The sequence below is a fragment of the Pan troglodytes genome, chromosome 3 (genome assembly GCF_028858775.2).
Source record: "Pan troglodytes isolate AG18354 chromosome 3, NHGRI_mPanTro3-v2.0_pri, whole genome shotgun sequence".
In the NCBI taxonomy this organism is placed as follows: domain Eukaryota; kingdom Metazoa; phylum Chordata; class Mammalia; order Primates; family Hominidae; genus Pan; species Pan troglodytes.
In genome coordinates, this window is record NC_072401.2 from 124,470,619 (window position 1) to 124,492,042 (window position 21,424).

Below are 21,424 nucleotides of genomic sequence, written 5' to 3' on the forward strand. Positions count from 1 at the left end.
ATTACAACAGAGTATCAGCAGCAGTGGTGATCACCAGAAGACTGAGTGTGAGTCAGCTCCAGTAGCCAAGCTTAGGAGAAAAGGCAGGTCAGTTCGATAGCATGAAGCCACTTGGAGATGTGGAAAGGTAGAGCTGTGACTAGAGCTGGCAGAGGCATAAGCCTTGGAAGGCTGGTTGGGGCAAGGTGAAAAATGGGAAGAACAGAAGCAGGTAAAGAAGCCAGAAAAGGCAAAATTTTACCAGGTTCTTTCCTCTTTACTGGAATTTGAATTTTGTCCTACTTGCCTGTCTTGAGACTTTGACTGACATAAATAAATCTTAAGATGAAAAGGGAACAAAAGACTGAAAACAGCTCAAATATCTTTCACTTGAAACTGGGTTAAATAAACTATGCTCCTATAAAAGGAATGAGAAATAGCTCTCTATATAGCTGTGAAGTTGTTTCTAGGATAAATTGTTAAGTGAAAAAGACAAAGCAGAGCCAGACGCCGTGGCTCACGCCTGTAATCCCAACTCCTTGGGAGGCCAAGGCGGGCAGATCATTTGAACCCAGGAGTCTGAGAAAGTTGAGAAACAGAAAGTTCTAGGACTCAGAGCCTGCACTCTACCAAACATGGTGAAAACCTGCCAGCATGGCAAAACCCTGTCTCTACCAAAAATACAAAATTAGCCAGGCATGGTGATGCGTGCCTGTAGTCCCAGCTATTCAGGAGGCTGAAGTGGGAGGACGGCTTGAGCCCAAGAGATCAAGGCTGCAGTGAGCCAGGATCACACCACCTCACCAGCTGAGCACGATCTTGTCTCAAAAGCAAAACAAAACAAAAAAAGATAAAGCAGAGAAAAGCATGAATACTATGCTAACATTTTTCAGGAAGGTGGCAGGAGAGGTGGGAAAGCGTCCCTTTATCAATATATCCCAGCTAATGAATGAAGAAGGAATAACAGAAATAGGATAGCATCATTTTGCAGCCCTTCATGCATCAAAAGACCTGCACAATCATAAGTGGCTACTAACACATGAAAAGAAGAGCAGCCATACATTATGTGCATCTCAGCAATACCTATGAAGTACTTGTTCAAAAAAAAAAAATCAAACCTGAAACTCCCCAAGCCTCTAGATCTTAATACAAGTTAATAAGAAATACAGGAGGCAGGAGATGTTAAATAACACCAGAGGGATGCAGGAAGCAAAATAAGGAATATGGGAGACTGGATAGGATATATAATTCTGTTTCTTGAACATAAATTTTAAGGGAAAAGAGAAAGAGAAATCCCTTAGATATGAGATATAGTAACTAAATGTAATGTGTCACACCTATTCTGATCCCAATTCAAACCAACCATCTGTGAAATATACTGACTGGTAAATGTGAACACTAACTAAATACTGATAATGTTAAGGAAATGTAGCTAATTTTAATGTGGCATAAAAGTGTTACAGTATATCTTTAGAAATACACTGAAATATTTATGGGTTAAATATTGTGATTCTGAGATTTGCTTCAAAAAAATCAGTGCAGTGTTGGAGATAGGATTACAGTGTAGATGCAACAAAATTGGTCATGAGTTAGGCATTGTTAAAGCTGGGTAGCAGGCGAGTGATTTCACTGTATACTGTTCTCTGTACTGTTGTATGTGTTTGAATTTTCTATCGTTAAAAAATATTAAGAAGAAAACAAATAGCATTATCTTTTCCCTAAGTGTTCACAATCTCCTCTGTCTCCCCTTTCTCCTATTTTCTAAGGAGAAAGAATTGAGCAAGTTTACAAAGTGGGGTGGAGCTGTTGTGAAAGATACTTCAAATCATTTTTTAGCTACTTAGAATTATAGCATGAAGTCAAAGTTCTCTAGGCTTGAAATGCTGTGTACCTCATTCTTCCCCTCCTTAAGCCCTGTCAACACACATTTCCAGTTATACGCACAATTTTAATTGACTGTAGGGACTATCTTCAAATAACATTTCCATAAACTTCCAAACTGAACCGCCCCAGACTGGAGTTTTGTAATCTATTAGCCATTCATGACCCCTCCCCCACCCACAAAAAAAAGTTGTTTTTGTTTGCTTTCTCTTCTGATTTTCATTTAGACTTCTTTCTTTGCCAATAGATTTAACACAAAGATAGCATTTTCTAACTTTGACCATAATCCATACTGGAATCATCATTCAAAAATAATGGCTTAATTGTTCCTACAAATTTCATAATCATTTTCAAAGAAGTTGATTGGTGGCCCTTGAGGCTTTTCAACTTTATCCTATTTTGGATGATATCTGTGGCCTAGAAATCAGTTGTATAGCCCAAAATGTTACCTAGACTACTAATGAACAGCAAGGTCTAAGGAAATGGCAACTAGAGGCTGGGCGTGGTGGCTCACGCCTGTGATCCCAGCACTTTGGGAGGCCGAGGCCGGCAGATCACAAGGTCAGGAGATCGAGACCATCCTGGCTAACGGTGAAAGCCTGTCTCTACTAAAAATACAAAAAATTAGCCAGATATGGTGGCGGGCACCTGTAGTCCCAGCTACTCCGGAGGCTGAGGCAGGAGAATGGTGTGAACCCCAGAGGCGGAGCTTGCAGTGAGCCGAGATTGTGCCACTGCACTCCAGCCTGGGGGACAGAGTGAGACTCCATCTCAAAAAAAAAAAGAAAAGAAAAAAGAAAATGGCAACTAGAAACAAGCAGCCCCATTGCAGCACGCTGAACACTGTTCTTTGGAAGCATGCACCACTGAGCAGGAATTCCAAAATGGCACCTTTGCAATAGTACATTTTGAGGCATTGTGTTGCCAAGACAGAAAGAAGAGAGGAAGCAGTATATAAGCACCACAAATTTACATATACATAGAAAAGGATAGAGGGCAGTTTTTACATCCTCTCTCTCATTTCCTCCACCAACCAACAATAGGCCTGACTCAGATTACCTATCCAGCCCTCCTAAGGATCTTCACTTCCTCCCCTTAGAAAACTACAGAGTTGCTCTGTTGTCACAGTGTGAAAACACACACACACATGCATGCGTGCATACATACACACACACACACACACACACACTTGATTTGGTGCATAGGAAGTGACCTAATTCAGTTTGTCCTCATCATAGTGACAACTAGACTGAGCCAATCAGAGACTTTCTGTAGGGTTTTGATTACTGGAATTGAGAAAATGAGGGCTTTCTGGTGGGTGAAGCTGTGAGATGTAAAACACAGCAACTGTGCCTGGTCATGTGAAGCCAAAGTACGGAGAGAAGCAGAGACAAAAACTCTCTTCATCGAGACGGAATCCCGATGGCATCCCAGGCCCTGCTTCCAGCTGGTCCGCTGAGGCCCAGCCACACTGCTTTCTTTAAGTTCAGTTCAACCCAATAATATCATTACAATAAATTCCTCCTTTTGGATTCAAATTGGCTTTCCATCCCTAGCAGTTCAGCCCTAATATACAGCAGATGTCACAACTGATTGCACATATTTGGAGAAATAGGAGTAGCTGAGACAGAATTTAGTCTACCTTGCTCAGAGACATTCACAGATAGTGTGAAAACTACTCATGAGTCCCCTTTGCTTAAAGTTACCCTGGTCATGTTTATTACAGCATGTAAAGGTACATAGCCTTAAAGTCTTTTCAGGACTTGGGATTTTTCTTAAAGAAAACAAATCAAGAGTGTTCATTAAAAGATTGATATAAAAAATTAATAATTCTGAAGTTAACCCAAAACTTAATGTAATCTTCCATTGGAACATTTGTTGATGTGTGTGGGGGTTTTAAATTCCACAAATATTATTAAAATGAACAATCAGCAGCAAGATGTTTTAAAATATTTTGTTTCAGCATGTAAAATCTCGTTTTATTACAGAATTCTTTTGTTAAAGGCACAGCTATGCCAGGTTGCTGCCAGAGTGATAGGATCATAACAGCTCAGTTAATTTTAAAAGATTCACAAGTGGTAGGCCTTGGAACTACTGATGGCAACATGTACATCACATTTTAGTATAATCCTTAAACTTACACCACATCTTGTGAATTTATATGCATCTGCCAATGTGTGTGTGTGTGTGTGTGTGTGTGTGTGTGTGTGTCTGTGCACGCATGCATGTAGATACACATATATTTATTTCAAAGAGAAGAGAGTTGGTGGGAAGTAGGACAGACTTGTGAAGTAATTAAGAATTTCTACTGGCTCTCACATTCTTCAGTGTAACTTAAAATGTGTACAAAAGATATCTTGAATACACTGTGTCAAAACTGGTCTGGTTTCATTTCCAGTTAGATGCCAGCATGCTAAAATGGAGATGCTTGCTACCAAGGTGTAGCTTGTCTAAAGTTTAGTGATTAGATCTCCAAATGAAAAAGTACAGCCTAAAGAGGAAATTCTTGGCACTTGTTTCAATTATCTCCTCTTTACAACATTATAGGGTGCTTTCATGTGTATGTATTATCATTCATAATAGAGAGTACATTGACTAAGATTGCAAAATAGTTTCCATTGTATCATAATCCCCTTGTGTCCAGTTGACTCACATCTCTGAAAAATTTCTGCTCAGTTACAAATGTCTGCTGGTCTCTTTCCAATGATACTTTGTTTGATGGTTGGAAATCTGAAGAAAGTTCACTTAGTTAAAATGGTGATGTAAAGTATACCAGTACAGTCCTAAAATTTACTAAATGTACATACTCACATTTACTCAACTTTAGGTCTTCAGATTTTAAAAACTAGATGAATAATCTATCCTTTAAAAATTCACCATTAGTTCTTCAAGTATACCAACTGCTGCATTTCTAATACCAAAACAACCTTATCAAGTGATAATTTAATTACACATTTTAAATGAAATTTTAAAACATGATTTATTCATGAAAAACAAGTAGTTTCATCCACTCTTCTTTTTCTACAACTCTTTGCATATTTGTGGCCTGCTATTTATTACAGCCTTTCTCATAATTTTTAGTGTAGGCTTAACAAGCATATAGTTTTAAATCTTTCTTTAGGAGACTTTCTGGCTTTTCTCATTGCTGAATTTGACACAAACCTTATTCTCTTATTAGCATTCTTACAAGGGAGTTTAGGTAATAATAGTTAAGAAAGAATGTTTAAGTTTGATAGTACATTAAATAATAGACAATGATCAGAAGAGGAAAAAAATGCGTGGGTATTTTGGTTAAGGTTTTCAAAACCTGAATCATCTTTATTCTCCACCTTGGCCTGAACAAAGAATAACTATAATGAAAATTTGGCCTATGTGGCTTTTACACGTATGTGTTATTTCCTTCCGTTACTTCACATATATAATTTTTTGCTGTTAAAATGCAACAGCTGGATCTCGCTATTGGCTTTCAGATCAGTAAAATCAGAGATTGCCCTTTCTTTGTTTCCTTTTTAGTGGACCTGCAGGAAATAGAGTTCAGAGTGTACCTCACTCCTTACAAGACAACAGCCCATATAATTTTGCAGATAAGGAAACAACTCCTTCAGTTTCTAAATACCCAGTATATAGTGTTGTTATCAAACATCAAAACCTGTATGCATTTAAATTCACTCACAGGTTAAATGAAATTACACATAGTTAATACATGCCACTTGTAAAGTCTAATCTTATCTTGGGAACTTGGATTTTGCATTCCTTAACTAGTGTGCTTAAATTTTCAGTTGTATTATCCTATGTTTTTTTTGTTTGTTTTTTTGTTTTAGTAGATGAAAATAAGACACAGGTCTTTAGGTTTCTCTTCATGTCGATAAAGATCTAAACAAGCATTTAGTTATACTTAGGAGCAGCTGTTGAAATTTTCTAGGTTACAAGAGGAGGATCTAACAGAATAAAACCCACTCACCTCTAGCATGATTAGCTCCATTTTGTATTTTCTGTACTCCCCAACTGTGATAATTCCAGCCAAACTGTATTCTGGCCTAAGTCATCTGGAAAGGGGGAAAGCAGGTGTTATTATGAAGCATTCAGAGGATTTAAGAAGATTTGAAATATAGTTACTATAGAGCAGTGATTCCTAACCCCTTTTTGGTTTTGGATCCTTTTTAGACTATAATGAAAGTTTTGAACCTTCTCTATAGAAAAATATATAATATGTATACATGGGTATATGTTTTCATAAGTTTCAATGTATTCTTAGATCCATCTAGATATCCATAGACTCTCAGTTAAGAATCTTTACTATGTGGCCAAAAAACACACAAAATTAGTGAAATACCAATTGAAATAGTATCTAGTTCATGTAACAGAGATTGCTTTATTATTTGAAATTAAAACAAAATAATATAATGTGAGCTTCTAAATAAATGGCTTATAAACAACATAAGTATTACAAGTCAGAGGAAGCAGAGACCACCTTAAAAATATAAAAATAAAAAAGATACATGAGTGTATACTGGGTATTTTCAGAATATCTTATGTAATTGGGATGATGTGATTTCACCTCATTTACATCCTTATTTATTTATATGCTAGATGGGAAAAAAAAGAACTTTCTTCCAAAAAGCATACCACTGTCAATGAGTATGACATGCATAAAATAAGTGTAATATAAATAATCCTATTTTCTTCTCACTCTATGTTATGTGCTAATGGTATACTTATTGGTTACTCACAAGGACCTATCTTCACCTGCCCCTTAGCTAGCTGCAGATTGTCAAGTCATTTTTTCCCCCTGTTTAACACAGATAGCCATTAACACCATGTCATCTTCTTTAAATGTAAAATCATTTAGGGATGCCAAGCAAATCTGCTGATTAGCTCAGGCCAGCCTACACCAGATTGGAGAATGGGAAAGTAGTGAAAGACACGCATTACAGATTAAGACTGGGTATAAAGAGAAGACTCTAACAACCTACCCCCACCAAATATGCCACACAAGTGCTCAGAGAGACCAGAGTCCCAAACTAGACTACCCAGGTGAAACTACAGAGTTTCACAGGAGGCAGCTTTATGTGTGTGTCAATGGGGCAAAATGTGAGGGCTGGCAGTAAAGAAGTCTGACAGATGAGGAAACATGGGGAATATTAAAACCAGTTTAACACACTTGCCCACACCATCCCCCGAGCCGCTTCCTCCCAAGCTCCCAGAGCACCAGCAAGGAGGTTGAGACACTCTAGACTTGGGGAGGAGTCTTGAAGTTTTTCAGGAACTTTGCTTGCTTTCTTCTCCCAAGGACATCCCCTGTCCTCCTCTCCTCTTTGCCCAGGGCCAACCTCAAGCTCTCCCATTACATGAGTGCTTTTACCCAAAGTGTGGTGCCTCTTCCAGAGCTGTCAGCTTTCTGGCTATAGCTTGGATATCAGCCCCACAAGGACCCACAAATACAAACCTCAACATAGGATGACTTACTGTGCCTCATACGTTTTTGCCTTTTTAGTCCATAGTAGACAATTATCTTGACTATAATTGTCCCAGCAGGAGCTGCCTCTGTGTGTGTGTATATGCGTGTCTATTTTTTTTTTTTCTAAGGCAAAAACTAGTTTATATCTTTGTTCAAAGATGACCTTAGCAGGAGACCTTTTTTATTTTGGAGTTGATCGGTAGGTCAAGCCATGTGCTGACCTGGCTTGTCTGGGTATGTCTGGGAAGCAGAGCAGGACCAAGGCTGCAGGGCCTTTATGGAATTCCTGTGCTAGGAAGGGAGATAGACGTTTAACACAAATATCTCTATATCTTGACATTTGCGATATGGCAGGAAAGTACAGGCACCTATGGGACTATAAAACTGATCCTAAAACAAGCAGGCATGAGGAGGTAGTGAGGTCACCTCTAGGAATGCCTCCTCAATGGAAACATTTGCACTGAACCTTGAAGATTAGGTAGATGAGCCAGTGCTTTTGCACACCTTGTTCCATGAAAGCAAGACTGTTTTTTTACTGTTGTATTCCCCAGTGTCTGCTTCCTTGTAGGTGATCAATAAAGATTTCTTGAATAAATGAAAGAATAAGGGGCTCCCAACATCTGTTTGCTCTCTTATCCCTCTCCTTCCCTACCCAGTGGTTCCTGTTCTCTCCATTCCCTTACCAATTGGTATGTTATTTTTAAAACTAAAAATACTCCGTTTTATCTTATTATTATTCAATTAAAGTTAGAAACATTTAAAATCCCCACAGATGCAAATGCTAGAACAATGAAATAAAAGCTCAAGATCTTTTCTGCCCCCAAAGCTCTGTGGAATAATCAATTTTATAAATTTTTAAAAAACAAAAACTATTTGGAAGGCTGAAGCAAGAGGATTGCTCCAGCCCAGGAGTTCAAGACCAGCCTGGGCAACATTGCAAGACCCCGTCTCCTAAAACAAATAAGTAAATACAATTTTAAAAACGAAAAACTAGGCTTCACCATGCAAGTTTATAATGAAAGGTTATACACTGAATATATACTTTAGCTATATATTTCAAAGACCTCAAGATAACGTTAAGGCCGGGCATGGTGGCTCACGCCTATAGTCCCAACACTTGGGAGGCCAGCTGGGGAGGACCACTTGAGGCCAGGAGTTAGAGACCAGCCTGGACAACATGGTAAGACTTCATCTCTATAAAACATAAAAAAGCCAGGCGTGGTGGCACACACCTGTAGTCTTAGCTACTTGGGAGGCTGAGGCTGGAGGATCACTTGAGCCCAGGAGGTCGAGACTGCAGTGACCCATGTTCAAACTACTTCATTCCAGCCTAGGTGACAGAGAGCAACCCTGTCTTCAACAAAAAAAACAAAAACAACTTTGAATCAGCAAAATTAAGCAACCAAGTGTGTTCCCCTTTTCTAATGTCATTAAGCTTTGAGTGTGTCTTTACAGAAATTTTTATTTTCTTATGTATGGCATCCTAGATTGTATGACTTTAACATAATCCCAGATGGATTAATTATCATGAAGGCTATTTTGCAGACGATTCAAGGGAATTTAGCCCAAGAGCAAAAGTTAGGTAATTCCTTAAATCTGAAATCTGTCCTCTGAAATACTTCTCTACTCACCGCTTAAATGGTTTTTAGTGAAGTGGCATTTTAAAAATAAGTGCTGCTTGCTTTACCTCTGAATTCCCTTCTCCAATGCCATTTTACTCCCTGAGCTGCTTTCTTGGCAGTTTGGGGCACCCCTTGCTGTTTGTGCCTGTGATAGTCTGACTTCCATCTGCCGTTCTGCAGCCAGGAGCCTGCTGTGCTCCCTTCAGTCACATCTTTCATGCCTGGCCATTCAAGCACCTTTCATCAGGTCTCAATGGGCCTGGGTAAAGGGCCCTCCCCCTGCATCCACATGAGCACATAATCTCCCAGGTAGCCTCCTCCTTGAAGCACCTCCAGTGTATGTGTTCGCAAACAGCAGGACATCACTCTCTACTGGGTTCCTAATCCCTCAGACACACAGAGGAAGGAGGTCGCAAGGCTGTGAAAGTGAAAAGAAAAGCGAGGGGGCGGGTGAGCAGAGGCAACACAATGTCAGCGCCTGGGCCCTCCAGCGGCTGCACCACAATCATCGCCAGCTGCAGCCCAATTAAGCTCAACAGGTCACAGGTGTTCCAGACAGAAGATGCTTTTAACAAAACCACTTTCTTGAAAATACCTAAGACTTTTTGAAGCACTGCAGCCCATTTCTTTTGGTAGATTCTTTAAAGCTATTTAGTACCCTTCAAATACAAAGAAGCTGAGAAGCACATTTCGGCCTCAGTGGAAGGCGTGCTTGCTTCATGCAGAACAGCGGGGGCAGCAGCCAGGCTGCCGTGGCCGAGCGCAGAGACAGCATCTCTGCCAATACGTGGATTCAGTGTGCAGCTGCAGAAGAAGGACGTGAGGGTGTCTCCCTCCTCCAGCTTGGTCGCGTCTGATACTGTAGCCTGAACTGTGCAGTTCACTCACTCACACAAGAAATTGCTGCATAGCCATGACCTTGTGTGTACTCTTAAATTACAATCTCTAGGATGCAGTTGTAGTTTTCCTATGAACTTTTAAGCAGCCCTGCCACATGCTGGTTAAACTAGGTGAATGAATTCAGCTATCAGGAACTACTTTTCATCTTCTGACACATTTTAAAGTGCTGGCTTCATTTTCTCCACAGATCCAAGTGTTCCCCGTGCCTGCCAGAAGTGTGGGGAGGGGATGACAGGATCCAAGCAGAATTTAGGTAGTTGTTTAAGTCACCTTCGGACCTTTGTTACCCTTCCACCTTTCTTTGAGGATATCGATAATCTCTGAGAGGCAGTTAGGAATGTAGTGGGGAAGGTCAAGTTAGAATTTCGGCATCCCTATTGGAAGGGAGCGGTTCTTAGTTCCCCTACTCCTCAGGCGCACTTACGGCAGCATCCCTTCTTCCCACGCCTGCGTGCCACTCTCATGGGTATGTTTGCCTGTTGTCATTATTGTAACCTGTTTACAGCCAATAGCGAGGACATGCTGACGCTACCCAGGTCTTATCTGGAAATGGAAGCAACTGCTTAAATTTACAATTGGGTTTCTAATCTTTCAACGCACCAGAAAAGCCCCTAGTACTACTGTGAAACTGAAAAGAACATGGGAAGAGTTAAAGCACAGCGGGAATGAATACCCAGAATAGGGCCCAACGTTTTCAGCTTTTCCTTCCTGTTGATTAGTTTTTGGTAAACAGTCTTTGCCTTGACTGTTACTTTTTATCACGTCATTTTTTTAAAATTATTACTGCTTGCTTAGAAACCATGTTGGTTTTAATTTTCACAATACGCCTGTTTCTGTTTTGCTAAGCTGAGCCACCTGTTTAAACTCTTCTTGTCTCATGAATTGGGGGAAAGAACCGTAGGCAATGTATAAGAGGTTTCATTTTTTTCCACAGTGAAGTAAGACATTGTTCTTATTCTTCATGGCATTCAGAATTCTGCACAATTGCCTCTTTTGCCCTTTTGCATTTAAAAGTGAGGTAATTAGATTTCCCAAGGTTCAATGGTCAAGAGCCTTCTCATCCCGCGGAGTTGCTTCCCCACACTGCTCACAAGTGGAGCTGTCTCGCGTAATCCAGTTATTGCTATATTGTTGTTATAAAGGAACTGCTTTTTCAGAGAGCTAGCATAGCATGAAACTTTATACTCACATGTCCCTTTGCTTTCATTGCTAACTTTTTTCCCCACATTTGAAACTAATTACTATTTTATTCAGTGTCTGTGAGGATTTCTAAACATTTTTGTTAAAAATCTTTTCCTACGTCCTAGGAATTCATTTCAAATATGCCTAAATCCTTCACATTGTGAGATCCTGCCTTTGTTGTTTTATGTTTTTGTCAGATATTCAATCGTCAGATCTATTATTACTGCTGAACAAATGGAAAGAAAATTTGTGACATGTTGGCACCAAATAAATTAGTGTCATAGCCACTGAAACAAAGGCATGTCTTCGTCTAGCTCTGACAGTGAGATCTTGGGCCCACTCTGCTATTTTTTTGTCTTATTTTCTCATTTTCACAAACAGATAATGTTTTTACCTTTGCAAAAAGCTGTATATATATATATTCTAAAGCTTGGATATCAATTTTTTTTTCTTTTTTTTTTCTGAGATGGGGCTTCACTCTTGTTGCCCAAGCCAGAGTGCAATGTCACGATCTTGGCTCACTGCAACCTCTGCCTCCCGGGTTCAAGTGATTCTCCTGCCTCAGCCTCCCACGTAGCTGGGATTACAGGCATGCACCACCACACCCGGCTAATTTTTTGTATTTTTAGTAGAAACGGGGTTTCACCCTGTTGGCCAGGCTGGTCAGGTATCAATTTTTTAGTCAAAACTGAATAAGATGAAATACTCAGATTTATAGAGCTGGCCAAAACGTTTTTGTTTTTACAGCCTAATAGCAAAAGCAATCTTGCTGGTAGTTGGCTAGTAATTCATTTCTATGATGTAGTCTGCAGCCTATGGGAGAAGAGGACAAGATGGTGAAGGGATTAGGGGAAAGCTTCCAAAATCCTTTTTGCCAAAGAAGTTAAGGAGCTTGAGCAACCCAGGTTTTCTCTCTAAATGGGTTAGTTTAACATTCCAGACAGTCTGTGATTCAAACTTGTCTATTCACCTATACATCTACTCAGCAGAGTTCTTTATGGCCTCATAGGAACAATTCAGCTGAATTCCCCCATCACTGAAACTGTTCCAGACTTTATCTACTTTTGCTTTTTGTTTTTTAGAGACAGAGTCTTGCAGTGTTGCCCAGCGTGGCCTTGAACTCCTGGGTTCAGATGATCCTCCCATCTCAGCCTCCTAAGTAGCATGACTACAGGCCCACACCACTACACCCAGCTCCATCTGCATTTTGAATGTGATGCCAGCAGAGTCATGAGCTTTGTGGTGGTCCCTGGGTTCAGTGTAGATACACACACACACACAAACACACACATACTTATCTCATTAGGTTTTCCTATAAACTTTATAGCTAGTAATGAGAAAGGTCCTAGTTTAAATTGAAGGGTTTTTTCCCTCAGTTTCTGTAGTATTCATTCCTAAATAGAGAGATATGTTGACAGATTTATCTGAAAAGACCTCATTTTTCCAAAGCTTAACACAGAAAGGAAAATCCCATAATCTTAGGTTAGTTTCATCAAGTGAGACAATAAATCGCCATTTGCATAATTTTCTTTTTTTAGCAAAGATTCCATTCTAATCCTCCAAAACAATATACAGTCATGCACCACATAATAACATTTCAGTCAACAATGGACCAGATACATAATGGTGGTCCCATAAGATTACAATATTATATTTTTGCTGTACCTTTTCTATGTTTAGATACACAAATACTTACATTGTGTTACAGTTGCCTGCCTACAGTATTCAGTAACATGCTGTACAGGTGTGTAGTGTAGGAGCAATAGAGTAGACCCTATAGCCTAGTGTGGAATGGGCTATTACCATCTAGATTTGTGTAAGGACAGTCTGTCTACACAACAGTGAAAGCACCTAACAATGCACTTCTCAGAACATATCCCTGTTGTTGAGCAACACATGACTATATGTTACTGCACTGTTTGTAAATTTTCTGAAGTCGTGCTCCATTCCAGTGCAGTTTTTTTTTCTATGACAATACAACAAAGAAGCTCCTGTTCCTGTGGGATACATTTTGATACCTAAGAAAGCATCTCTCAAAAATAACAAAAGCATAGCTGTATTCTTGCTAGAATTTCTAATTTATGTTAGAAATTAGTTCTACAGAAAGAACTAAATGCAGAGCAGTGCTCCAAACTGAAAACATAGCTTGAGATGAACATATATCACAGTATTAAACAATTTTAGTTATTTACTTTCTCTTCATTCTAAGAACTTAAGAAGACCTGACAACATCTGGATCAGGGGTTCCCACCACCCCCAGGCCATGCACCGGTACTGGTCCGTAGCATGTCAGGAACCAGGCCACACGGTAGGAGGTGAGCAGTGGGCAAGTGAGCATTACCACCTGAGCTCCACCTCCTGTCAGATCAGCGGCGGCATTAGATTCTCATAGGTGTGGGAACCCTATTGTGAACTGTGCATGTGAGGGATCCAGGTTGTGCACTCCTTATGAGAGTCTAATGCCTGATGATCTGAGATGGAACGGATTCATCCTGAAACCACCCGCACTCCTCCGCCCCCTGTCCATGGAAAAATTGTCTTCCACGAAACCAGTCCCTGGTGCTAAAAAGGTTGGAGACTGCTTATCTAGATCATATGAAACATAAGTAACTAAAAATACTATAGATTGGCCAAATCTGGGGAAGATGAACATAGCATGCATCTTTTTGAAAATGTAGTTGTAGTTAAGTAACTATTCAGTTCAGCAAACATACCTTGACTATTTACATAGCCAGAACACAAGTAAGTGCTTTGGCTGCTACCACTGTTGCTGCCCTTTGACCCATTAAACACACTGGCCTTCCTTCTGTCTCTCATGTCCTCTCCCCATCTTCTCAGAAACACAAGGAATATGTCTATATGTCTATTCCTTGTGTTTCTGTCCTCCACCCGCTTCCTTTTTCTATTTTGGAATGGGGAGAGCAAAAGTAAAAAGCTATGCTAATAAGCAAGAGCCATAATGTGCCCTGATTGAGTTGTTTGGTATCTCCCAAAGTATGTGCCAAAGATCACCATTAAACCATTTATAGATATTCTGCCAGAAATAGGAGGGGAAGAGTTCTATGGGAAACAACGAGTGTCATAGTCCATTCTGGCTGCTATAACCAAATAACTTAGACTGGGCAATTTTTAAATAATACAAATTTATTGCTCACACTTCTGAAAACTGGGAAGTCCAGGATCAAGGTGCCAACAGATTTGGTGTCTGGTGAGGGCCTATTCCTCATAGACATACCTTCTAGCTGTGTCCTCACATGGTGGAAGGGGCCAACCAGCTCCATCAGGCTTCTTTTAAAAGGGTACTAATTCTGTCAGTGAGTACAGAACGCTCACAACCTAATCACCTCCCAAAGACCTCACTTCTTAATACTAGTAGCATTGGAGATTAAGTTTCAACATATACATTTTGGAGAAAAACATTCAGACCATTGCACTGGGTTAAAGAAAATCAAACTGACCATCATTAGTAGCCTTTGTAAAACCTTTAAAATTCTATCGTGCACCATGGGAAACAGAATATATACAGGTTGAGTATCACTAATCTGAAATCCACAGTGCTCCAAAATTCAAAACTTTTGAGTACCAACATAACACACAAAGGAAATGCTCATTGGAGCATTTTGGATTTCAAATTTTCAGATTACAAATGTTCAACCAGTAAGTAGAATGCAGATATTCCAAAATCTGTAACATGTCTGGTCCCAAGCATTTCAGATAAGGAATACTCAACCTGTATAGTGTTACCCAAAACTTATTTGACCATGGAATACTTCTCCTGAACACACTGATTTCTTAACGGAAATGCTGGCGTGGACCATGAGAAGAGCAGGAGAGCTGCACTTTTCTTGGGAGATATTATATCATATCTTGGAACTCATACCACAGTAAGTGGCTCCCAGAGCAAATAGAAACCAGCCATCATGGACATCCTAAGAATACATCTGTTTCCAAATCTACCTTTTTATTCGTGGTAGGAGAAAAGAACCAATAATCCAGTCAATGCTTTTGCTTTTGGAATTTCTACTAAGAAGCCTTTTCATGAGGAAAAAATAAAAACAAAAGGAACTTTTAGGAGTGGCGCTCTGTCAGCTGTTTGTGCATCAGCTGCTTGTGGATTTGGTTTAGAGCTTTAGAGAGGACTGGCATTGACTAGCTTTCACTGTCATTGTGGCCCACATGACTTTGAAAACACTATCATTGTGAATTTTAGTTATATTTGATGGTGGAATTATTCTTTTAAAAAAAATTTCTCCATTCTGTCTACTGAGGCTAGTTCAATGTAATCTGTGTTTTCTTTCTTCCCACCTTGCTGCTTCTCTACTCATTTTATTCCTTTCCCTTACCTCTATGCATGTCTCAGTTCTGTTCTTCACACTTTGGTTTCCAAAGCTGTAACTTATTCCTTCTCTCCACACTAAAGCCCTTTCCATTTGCCTCCCTGAAAGTACTTCTAATACCATGGTACACACGGCATTTACCTTACATGCATCCACTACTGGTTTGTGAGCAGGGGAAGACAGGTGCTATATCTTAGACATGCCTGGATCTTCCACCTGGCTTAATATAGTTATTGCACAGAGTAGCTATTCAGTGGATGTTGATTGACGAAAGAATGACTGGCTAATTATTTGTAGTGTCCTGGTTACATCTCCCTCAGTTACTGGCGGTATATTGCTAAGTAAATGTGTTAGGAAAGTAAGAGTGGCAGAAGAAGATGACCTTATTGACTAGTTCTTCAGAGCATCCTTTATAAATAAAAAGAAACAGAGTAATGTTTATTGAAGCAAGTGTTGAATTCAGGCAGTGTTTCTCCCGCCCTAGGACATACAGACAGCTGCACTCCTTCCTCTACACAGAAGAAGACACGTTCATATTGAGGTCCTTGAGTACCCATGTTTCTCTTTTCATTAACTCTCAGAAGTTCTCTAGGTCATCCCTATCTCATCCAACCATTAGTGATCTGGTCAAAACTCTGTCCAAGTTTTCTATATCTCAAGTTTCGTAGTTCTCCAAGCTAGATGGAATTGTTTATTAAGAGACAGGGGAGTACTAAATATAGTAGGGAAATTTTTCCCAAATGTTGACATATACTAGAGGCCCCAAGTTACAAACATTCACATTTCAGGTGGTCACTACTTCTCTGACCATAACTGATCACTAAAGCTGCTTTGTCATTACCATGTAAGCTACCACAAAACAACAATTTATAGCTCATAGAAAAATCTATAGAAGCAGGCCGGGCTCGGGGGCTCACACCTGTAATCCCAGGACTTTGAGAGGCCAAGGCGGGCGGATCACAAGGTCAGGAGATCGAGACCATCCTGGCTAATATGGTGAAAACCCATCTCTACTAAAAATACAAAAAACTAGCCAGGCGTGGTGGCACGCGCCCATAGTCCCAGCTACTCAGGAGGCTGAGGCAGAAGAATCGCTTGAACCCAGGAGGCGGAGGTTGCAGGGAGCCGAGATTACGCCACTGCACTCCAGCCTGGTGACAGAACGAGACTCTGTCTAAAAAAAAAAAAAAAAAAAAAAAAAAAAAGAGAGAGAGAGAAAATCCACAGAAGCAAATGTGAAGGAAAGAAAGTGATTCTGCAAAGAGGAATGCCCAGGGGAACTGACCCTAAGGACAGCCTTCTAGGCCCTAATGATATAACATTTCCCACTACCTACATTTATTTACTGTGCTGTATTAGGCTCCCTGAGGTTCCAGTGATTACAGGAGTACAACCATTTCTTCTTCTGCCAGTTTGATTACTGTGTGTTGAGAGTGAAAGCCTGTCTGACAATTGGTTCCTTTCCTCGGATGTGCCAGCGGGGCAAACCGCCCATCTGGCCATGTGAATCAAAACCCAGAAACGTTGAGAGGTTCCAGGCAGCCTTTTGGTTACCTCTCTTTTTCTCAACCCTGCTCTTTTTCCAACCCCCGCCCTGGCCACCATGGTACACATGCTCATCTGGCCACTCTGTTGGATGTGTTTCCATCAGACTTTACACATACCCCTATTAGCAAGATCACTGCACTGTGCAAAAACAGGGAGATATCAGTCATATAGCAAATGAAATAGTACAGTAATTAATATTTGTCCACTCACATAGTAGGTGCTCAATAAATGTTTCCAACCATTATGTGCCAGGCTCTCTATTCTCTGAGGGAGTCTCAGCTATGAGGGGTGGGGGAGGTATGCAGGAGAGAGAAAGAGAGCTCCATCACCTGGCAGGAAATGTAGTGCTCTTTGCCTCTTCCAGTGATTCTTCAGACTTTTTAGCCTTGCAACCATTGCTTCAAATTCTTGTCCAGATGAAAGAAGTGCTGCTCAGAAGGGTGTGGGTGGGGACTCTTCCCACTTGGTCCCTTCACCTCCCTTTGTAGAGATCTCCAGTGTCCCCTTAGAACACAGTGGAACCATCGGATAGCCAGTTTACCATGCTGGTCATTTCACAGGTTTTTACTGTGCTTATTAATTATCACATTCTTGTTTTCAAAAGAGCTCTTTTTGCACCAGAACATGTGATAAAGTGGTTTTACTAATCCCTTGAAGTTTTGTTTTTTCCTTCAACAAGATGATAGCCACCCTCTTTTTTCAGAAAAACATTAACATGCATAACCACTACAGTTAACTTCGGCGCTCATTAATGAAGCCCAGAACTAATAGTTACATTGTCGTAATTTGACAGAGCCATCTAAATCTATGCATGTTTTTGAAAGCTCCCTAAACATGCTGCTAAATCCCCTAAAAAGCTACTAAACTGCTTTGGCAGCCATTAGCCCAGCATAAGCAGAGGAACTCTTTTCAGTGAGTGAACAAACAGAGAAAATACGCTGAATGGCTGGACAAATGTGTTTCAGCTGGCCCTTTCATTTACCAATATAAGGGCGCAGTCAATATCAATCACTGTTTTCCCTGTTGCCCTGAAAATCACAATATCTCTTTTCATCCCACAAGCTCTTTTCACTACCGTAATGTGTCTTTAGAATGACACTGGCATCAGCCTGCTTCCGCTGTCTGAAGTCCAGAGAGCTTAAAAACACATTTCGGGATTCTTGAACCTTCCTCCCCTTCCGTTTTCCTACTGCCTCCTCCCTCCTCCCTCTGCATCCATTCCGCCCCCTCCCCAGATTCTTTTCAATTCTTCCAGCTTTCCTGGCTGAGTAAACAGCATTCACTTCTCTGTTCTAATGCAGCTCTCCAAAGTAAATGTTGACAACCCTATCTGATATTCCTGAGATTTAAGAACTCATTAAAGAGATACACATAAAGAAATGCTTTTACATGTTGGTAATACATCAAAGGTTGAAAGGAATGTGGAAACTCTGTGCTATGACACGGTGTGTTGATGAGCAAGGCCTCACTCTGTATCAGAATATCTCCCCCTCTGCCCTCCCTTGACCGTTGGCTCCCGCCTCCCTCCACCACATAGAGACATGCATCCTTTGCCATCCCTTGTTAAAAGTATGTGCGTGCACAGCTACCTACCCTTACAGTTAAGAGCAAATGCCCTTAAAAGCAAATGCCACTTCTTAGATATCTTTTGGTACTCCTGGTTCTGAGTACTTAATACGTTGCTTTGGGATGAAGGAAAGAACAGAATGCTCTGTATATGATTACCTTTTATCCTTTTGAAAACTTGAGTGGACTCATTCTTGCAGATAAATTTTAGCAATGGACATTTAGTTGTAGAAGGTACCACAGATGAATATTTGGAATATTATGTTTCTAAAAGAGTACTGATTGTTTTCTACCTCCTTTTATTTACTTATTTTTTAAAATTTCAGATTGTAGCCGTCTGCAGAGAGGCAGCTCTTCTGGCTCTGGAAGAAGACATTCAAGCCAATCTCATCATGAAAAGACATTTCACTCAGGCCTTGAGCACTGTGACACCTAGAATTCCTGAGTCATTGAGACGTTTTTATGAAGATTATCAAGAGAAGAGTGGGCTGCATACACTCTGAGAAAATATATATATTCAAGATGCTGAAAATCCTTTCCAGAGAAAATTTGTTTCCTTTTAAAATTTTTTGAGAGTGTTAAAAAAATTTTTACTAGGCAAAATGTTTGAAGTATGTTCAGTAGAATTTAGGGGCTTTGGTTCTTACAAATTTTCAAGTCATGTAAGTACAGTGAAAATATCTCTGAGCATAAGTTTCAATCAGTTTTACCTGGAAATTTGTGGTGCGGTTTAAAAAACAAATGTTTAGCTTTTTCATTTGCGACCTAGTCTGTTCATCCCATGAAGCGATTTCTTTTTCCAGAATCTGTTTGAGTGTCTTTCTAAAATGCCAAACATGTTGGCATCAATTTTATACAGGGATATAAAAAAGTGTATGTGGATAAATTTTTTGTAATCTTTATTTTTGAAGGCCAGCCAGTAAAATGGCCCAATGTGCCAGCCAGGCTTATGTGGCCTTGTTTTCAAATATACATACATGTGTTATCATTAAAATTCATATATGCATTTTTGTTTTAGCCTTCTTAATCTCTACCTATGGCCAAAAAAATTTTTTTTGAGAGATATTTTGTATAATACAATGCCCTTTGAAAGTGTAAGCCCACTCTAAGCCTAGATCAGTAGGCTTGGGTTTTTTTTGTTGTTGTTTTGTCTTGTTTTTTTTTTTTTTTTTTTTTTTTGAGACAGAGTCTCACTCTGTTGCCTAAGCTGGAGTGCAGTGGCACGATCTTGGCTCACTGCAACCTCCGCCTCCTGAGTTCAAGCAATTCTCCTGCCTCAACCTCCTGAGTAGCTGGGGCTACAGGCGTGCACCACCACACGCAGCTAATTTTTATATTTTTAGTAGAGACAAGGTTTCACCATGTTAGCCAGGCCGGTCTCGAACTGCTGGCCTCAGGTGATCCACCCACCTGAGCCTCCCAAAGTGCTGGGATTACAGGCGTGAGCCACCATACCTGGAGAGGTTTTGTGTTTTTGTTTTTTTTTCATAAAATGCTTTTAATAAATCATATGAAGCATTCATGTTTTTACTTGTACATATTTTCAGGGTACCAGTAAACTTTTTAGTTCAAAGATAGGCCAAATTGTACTTTTTTTTTTTATGAGACAGAGTCTCGCTGCTCTGTCGCCCAGGCTAGAGTGCAGTGGCGTGATCTAGGCTCACTGCAAGCTCTGCCTCCTGGGTTTACTTACGCCATTCTCCCGCCTCAGCCTCCTGAGTAGCTGGGACTACAGGTGCCCACCACCATGCCCAGCTAATTTTTTTTTTTTTTTTTTTTTTTTTTTAGAGACAGGGTTTCACCGTGTTAGCCAGGATGATCTCGATCTCCTGACCTCGTGATCCGCCCACCTCGGCCTCCCAAAGTGCTGGGATTACAGGCATGAGCTACTGCGCCCTGCTGCCAAATTGTAATCTTAAACATATTATGTTGCATTCTAAATATGTATATTTATGCTTCTTGTTATTTATCCTCAGGATTTCTTCACACTTTATTACTTCATAAATACTCTTGAAAAAGCTTTCAGAAAGTGATTCTCTGACTTCAGATCAGAAACTGGCAATGGGAAGAATGTGCACTTAAACTTGATCACTGTAGATCTTTGAAAATTCCCAGAAAGACAAATCAGACAAGAAATACCTGATTATCAAAATAATGGGCTATACAGTTTTGTGGTGGCATACATTCCTTGTTTGTTTGTTTAGAGATAGGATCTTGTTGTGTCACCCAGGCTGGAATGCAGTGGCACAGTCGTAGCTCACTGCACCTTCAGACTCCTGGAGCTCAAGTGATCCTCCTGACTCAGCCTCCTGAGTAGCTAGGACAACAGGTGCACACCGCCATGTCAGGCTAATTTTTTTTTTTAAACAGAGAGACAGAGTCTTGCTGTGTTGCCCAGGCTGGTCTCCAACTCCTGGCCTCAGGTGACCCTCCTGCCTCAGCTTCCCAAAGGGCTGAGATTACAGGTGTGAGCCACCATGCCCAGCCTGTGGTGACATATATTCTGAAGTCACATCTCAAATATTTAATCCTCAAATATATTTACATCCTCAAAAATATCAGATTTTCAAGACAACACTGGTTTATCAGTACATAAACCCACCTAGGGAACAAAGAATATTACCACTTAGAACTGTGTTGTCAAATACAATAACCACTAATTGTATCTGACCATTTTAATTAAATTAATTACAATTAAATAATATTTAAGAATTAGTTTATCAGACATATCAGCCACATTTCAAATGCTCAATAGCTACATGTGGCAAGGGTCTGCCACACTGGACAGAGTAGAAAACATTCCCATCATTCAGAAGGTTCTCTTGGACGCTGCAGATCTGGAAAACAAGACTTCCATATTGAAATAAATACAACCTCAAAACTTTTATGCTCTGTGTTCCCTTTAGTTGTTATCTACATAGAAAATTATGAAACAAGAGAGGAACTTACCT

The 21,424-nt window shown here is 40.2% G+C and overlaps 1 protein-coding gene across 6 annotated transcripts in view; it reads left to right on the top strand.

Moving 5' to 3' along the window:
• The window catches only part of AFG2A (AFG2 AAA ATPase homolog A), a 389,011-nt gene extending 369,532 nt beyond the window's left edge, over window positions 1-19,479 (top strand). For all 6 annotated transcript variants that reach the window (XM_063809825.1, XM_063809828.1, XM_063809826.1 and 3 more), the window contains one exon: window positions 18,800-19,479. In XM_063809825.1, the coding sequence (XP_063665895.1) occupies window positions 18,800-18,976 (177 nt within the window). In that variant the 3' untranslated portion in view covers window positions 18,977-19,479. The remainder of the gene's footprint in view (window positions 1-18,799) is intronic.
• Window positions 19,480-21,424: the final 1,945 nt, after the last annotated feature.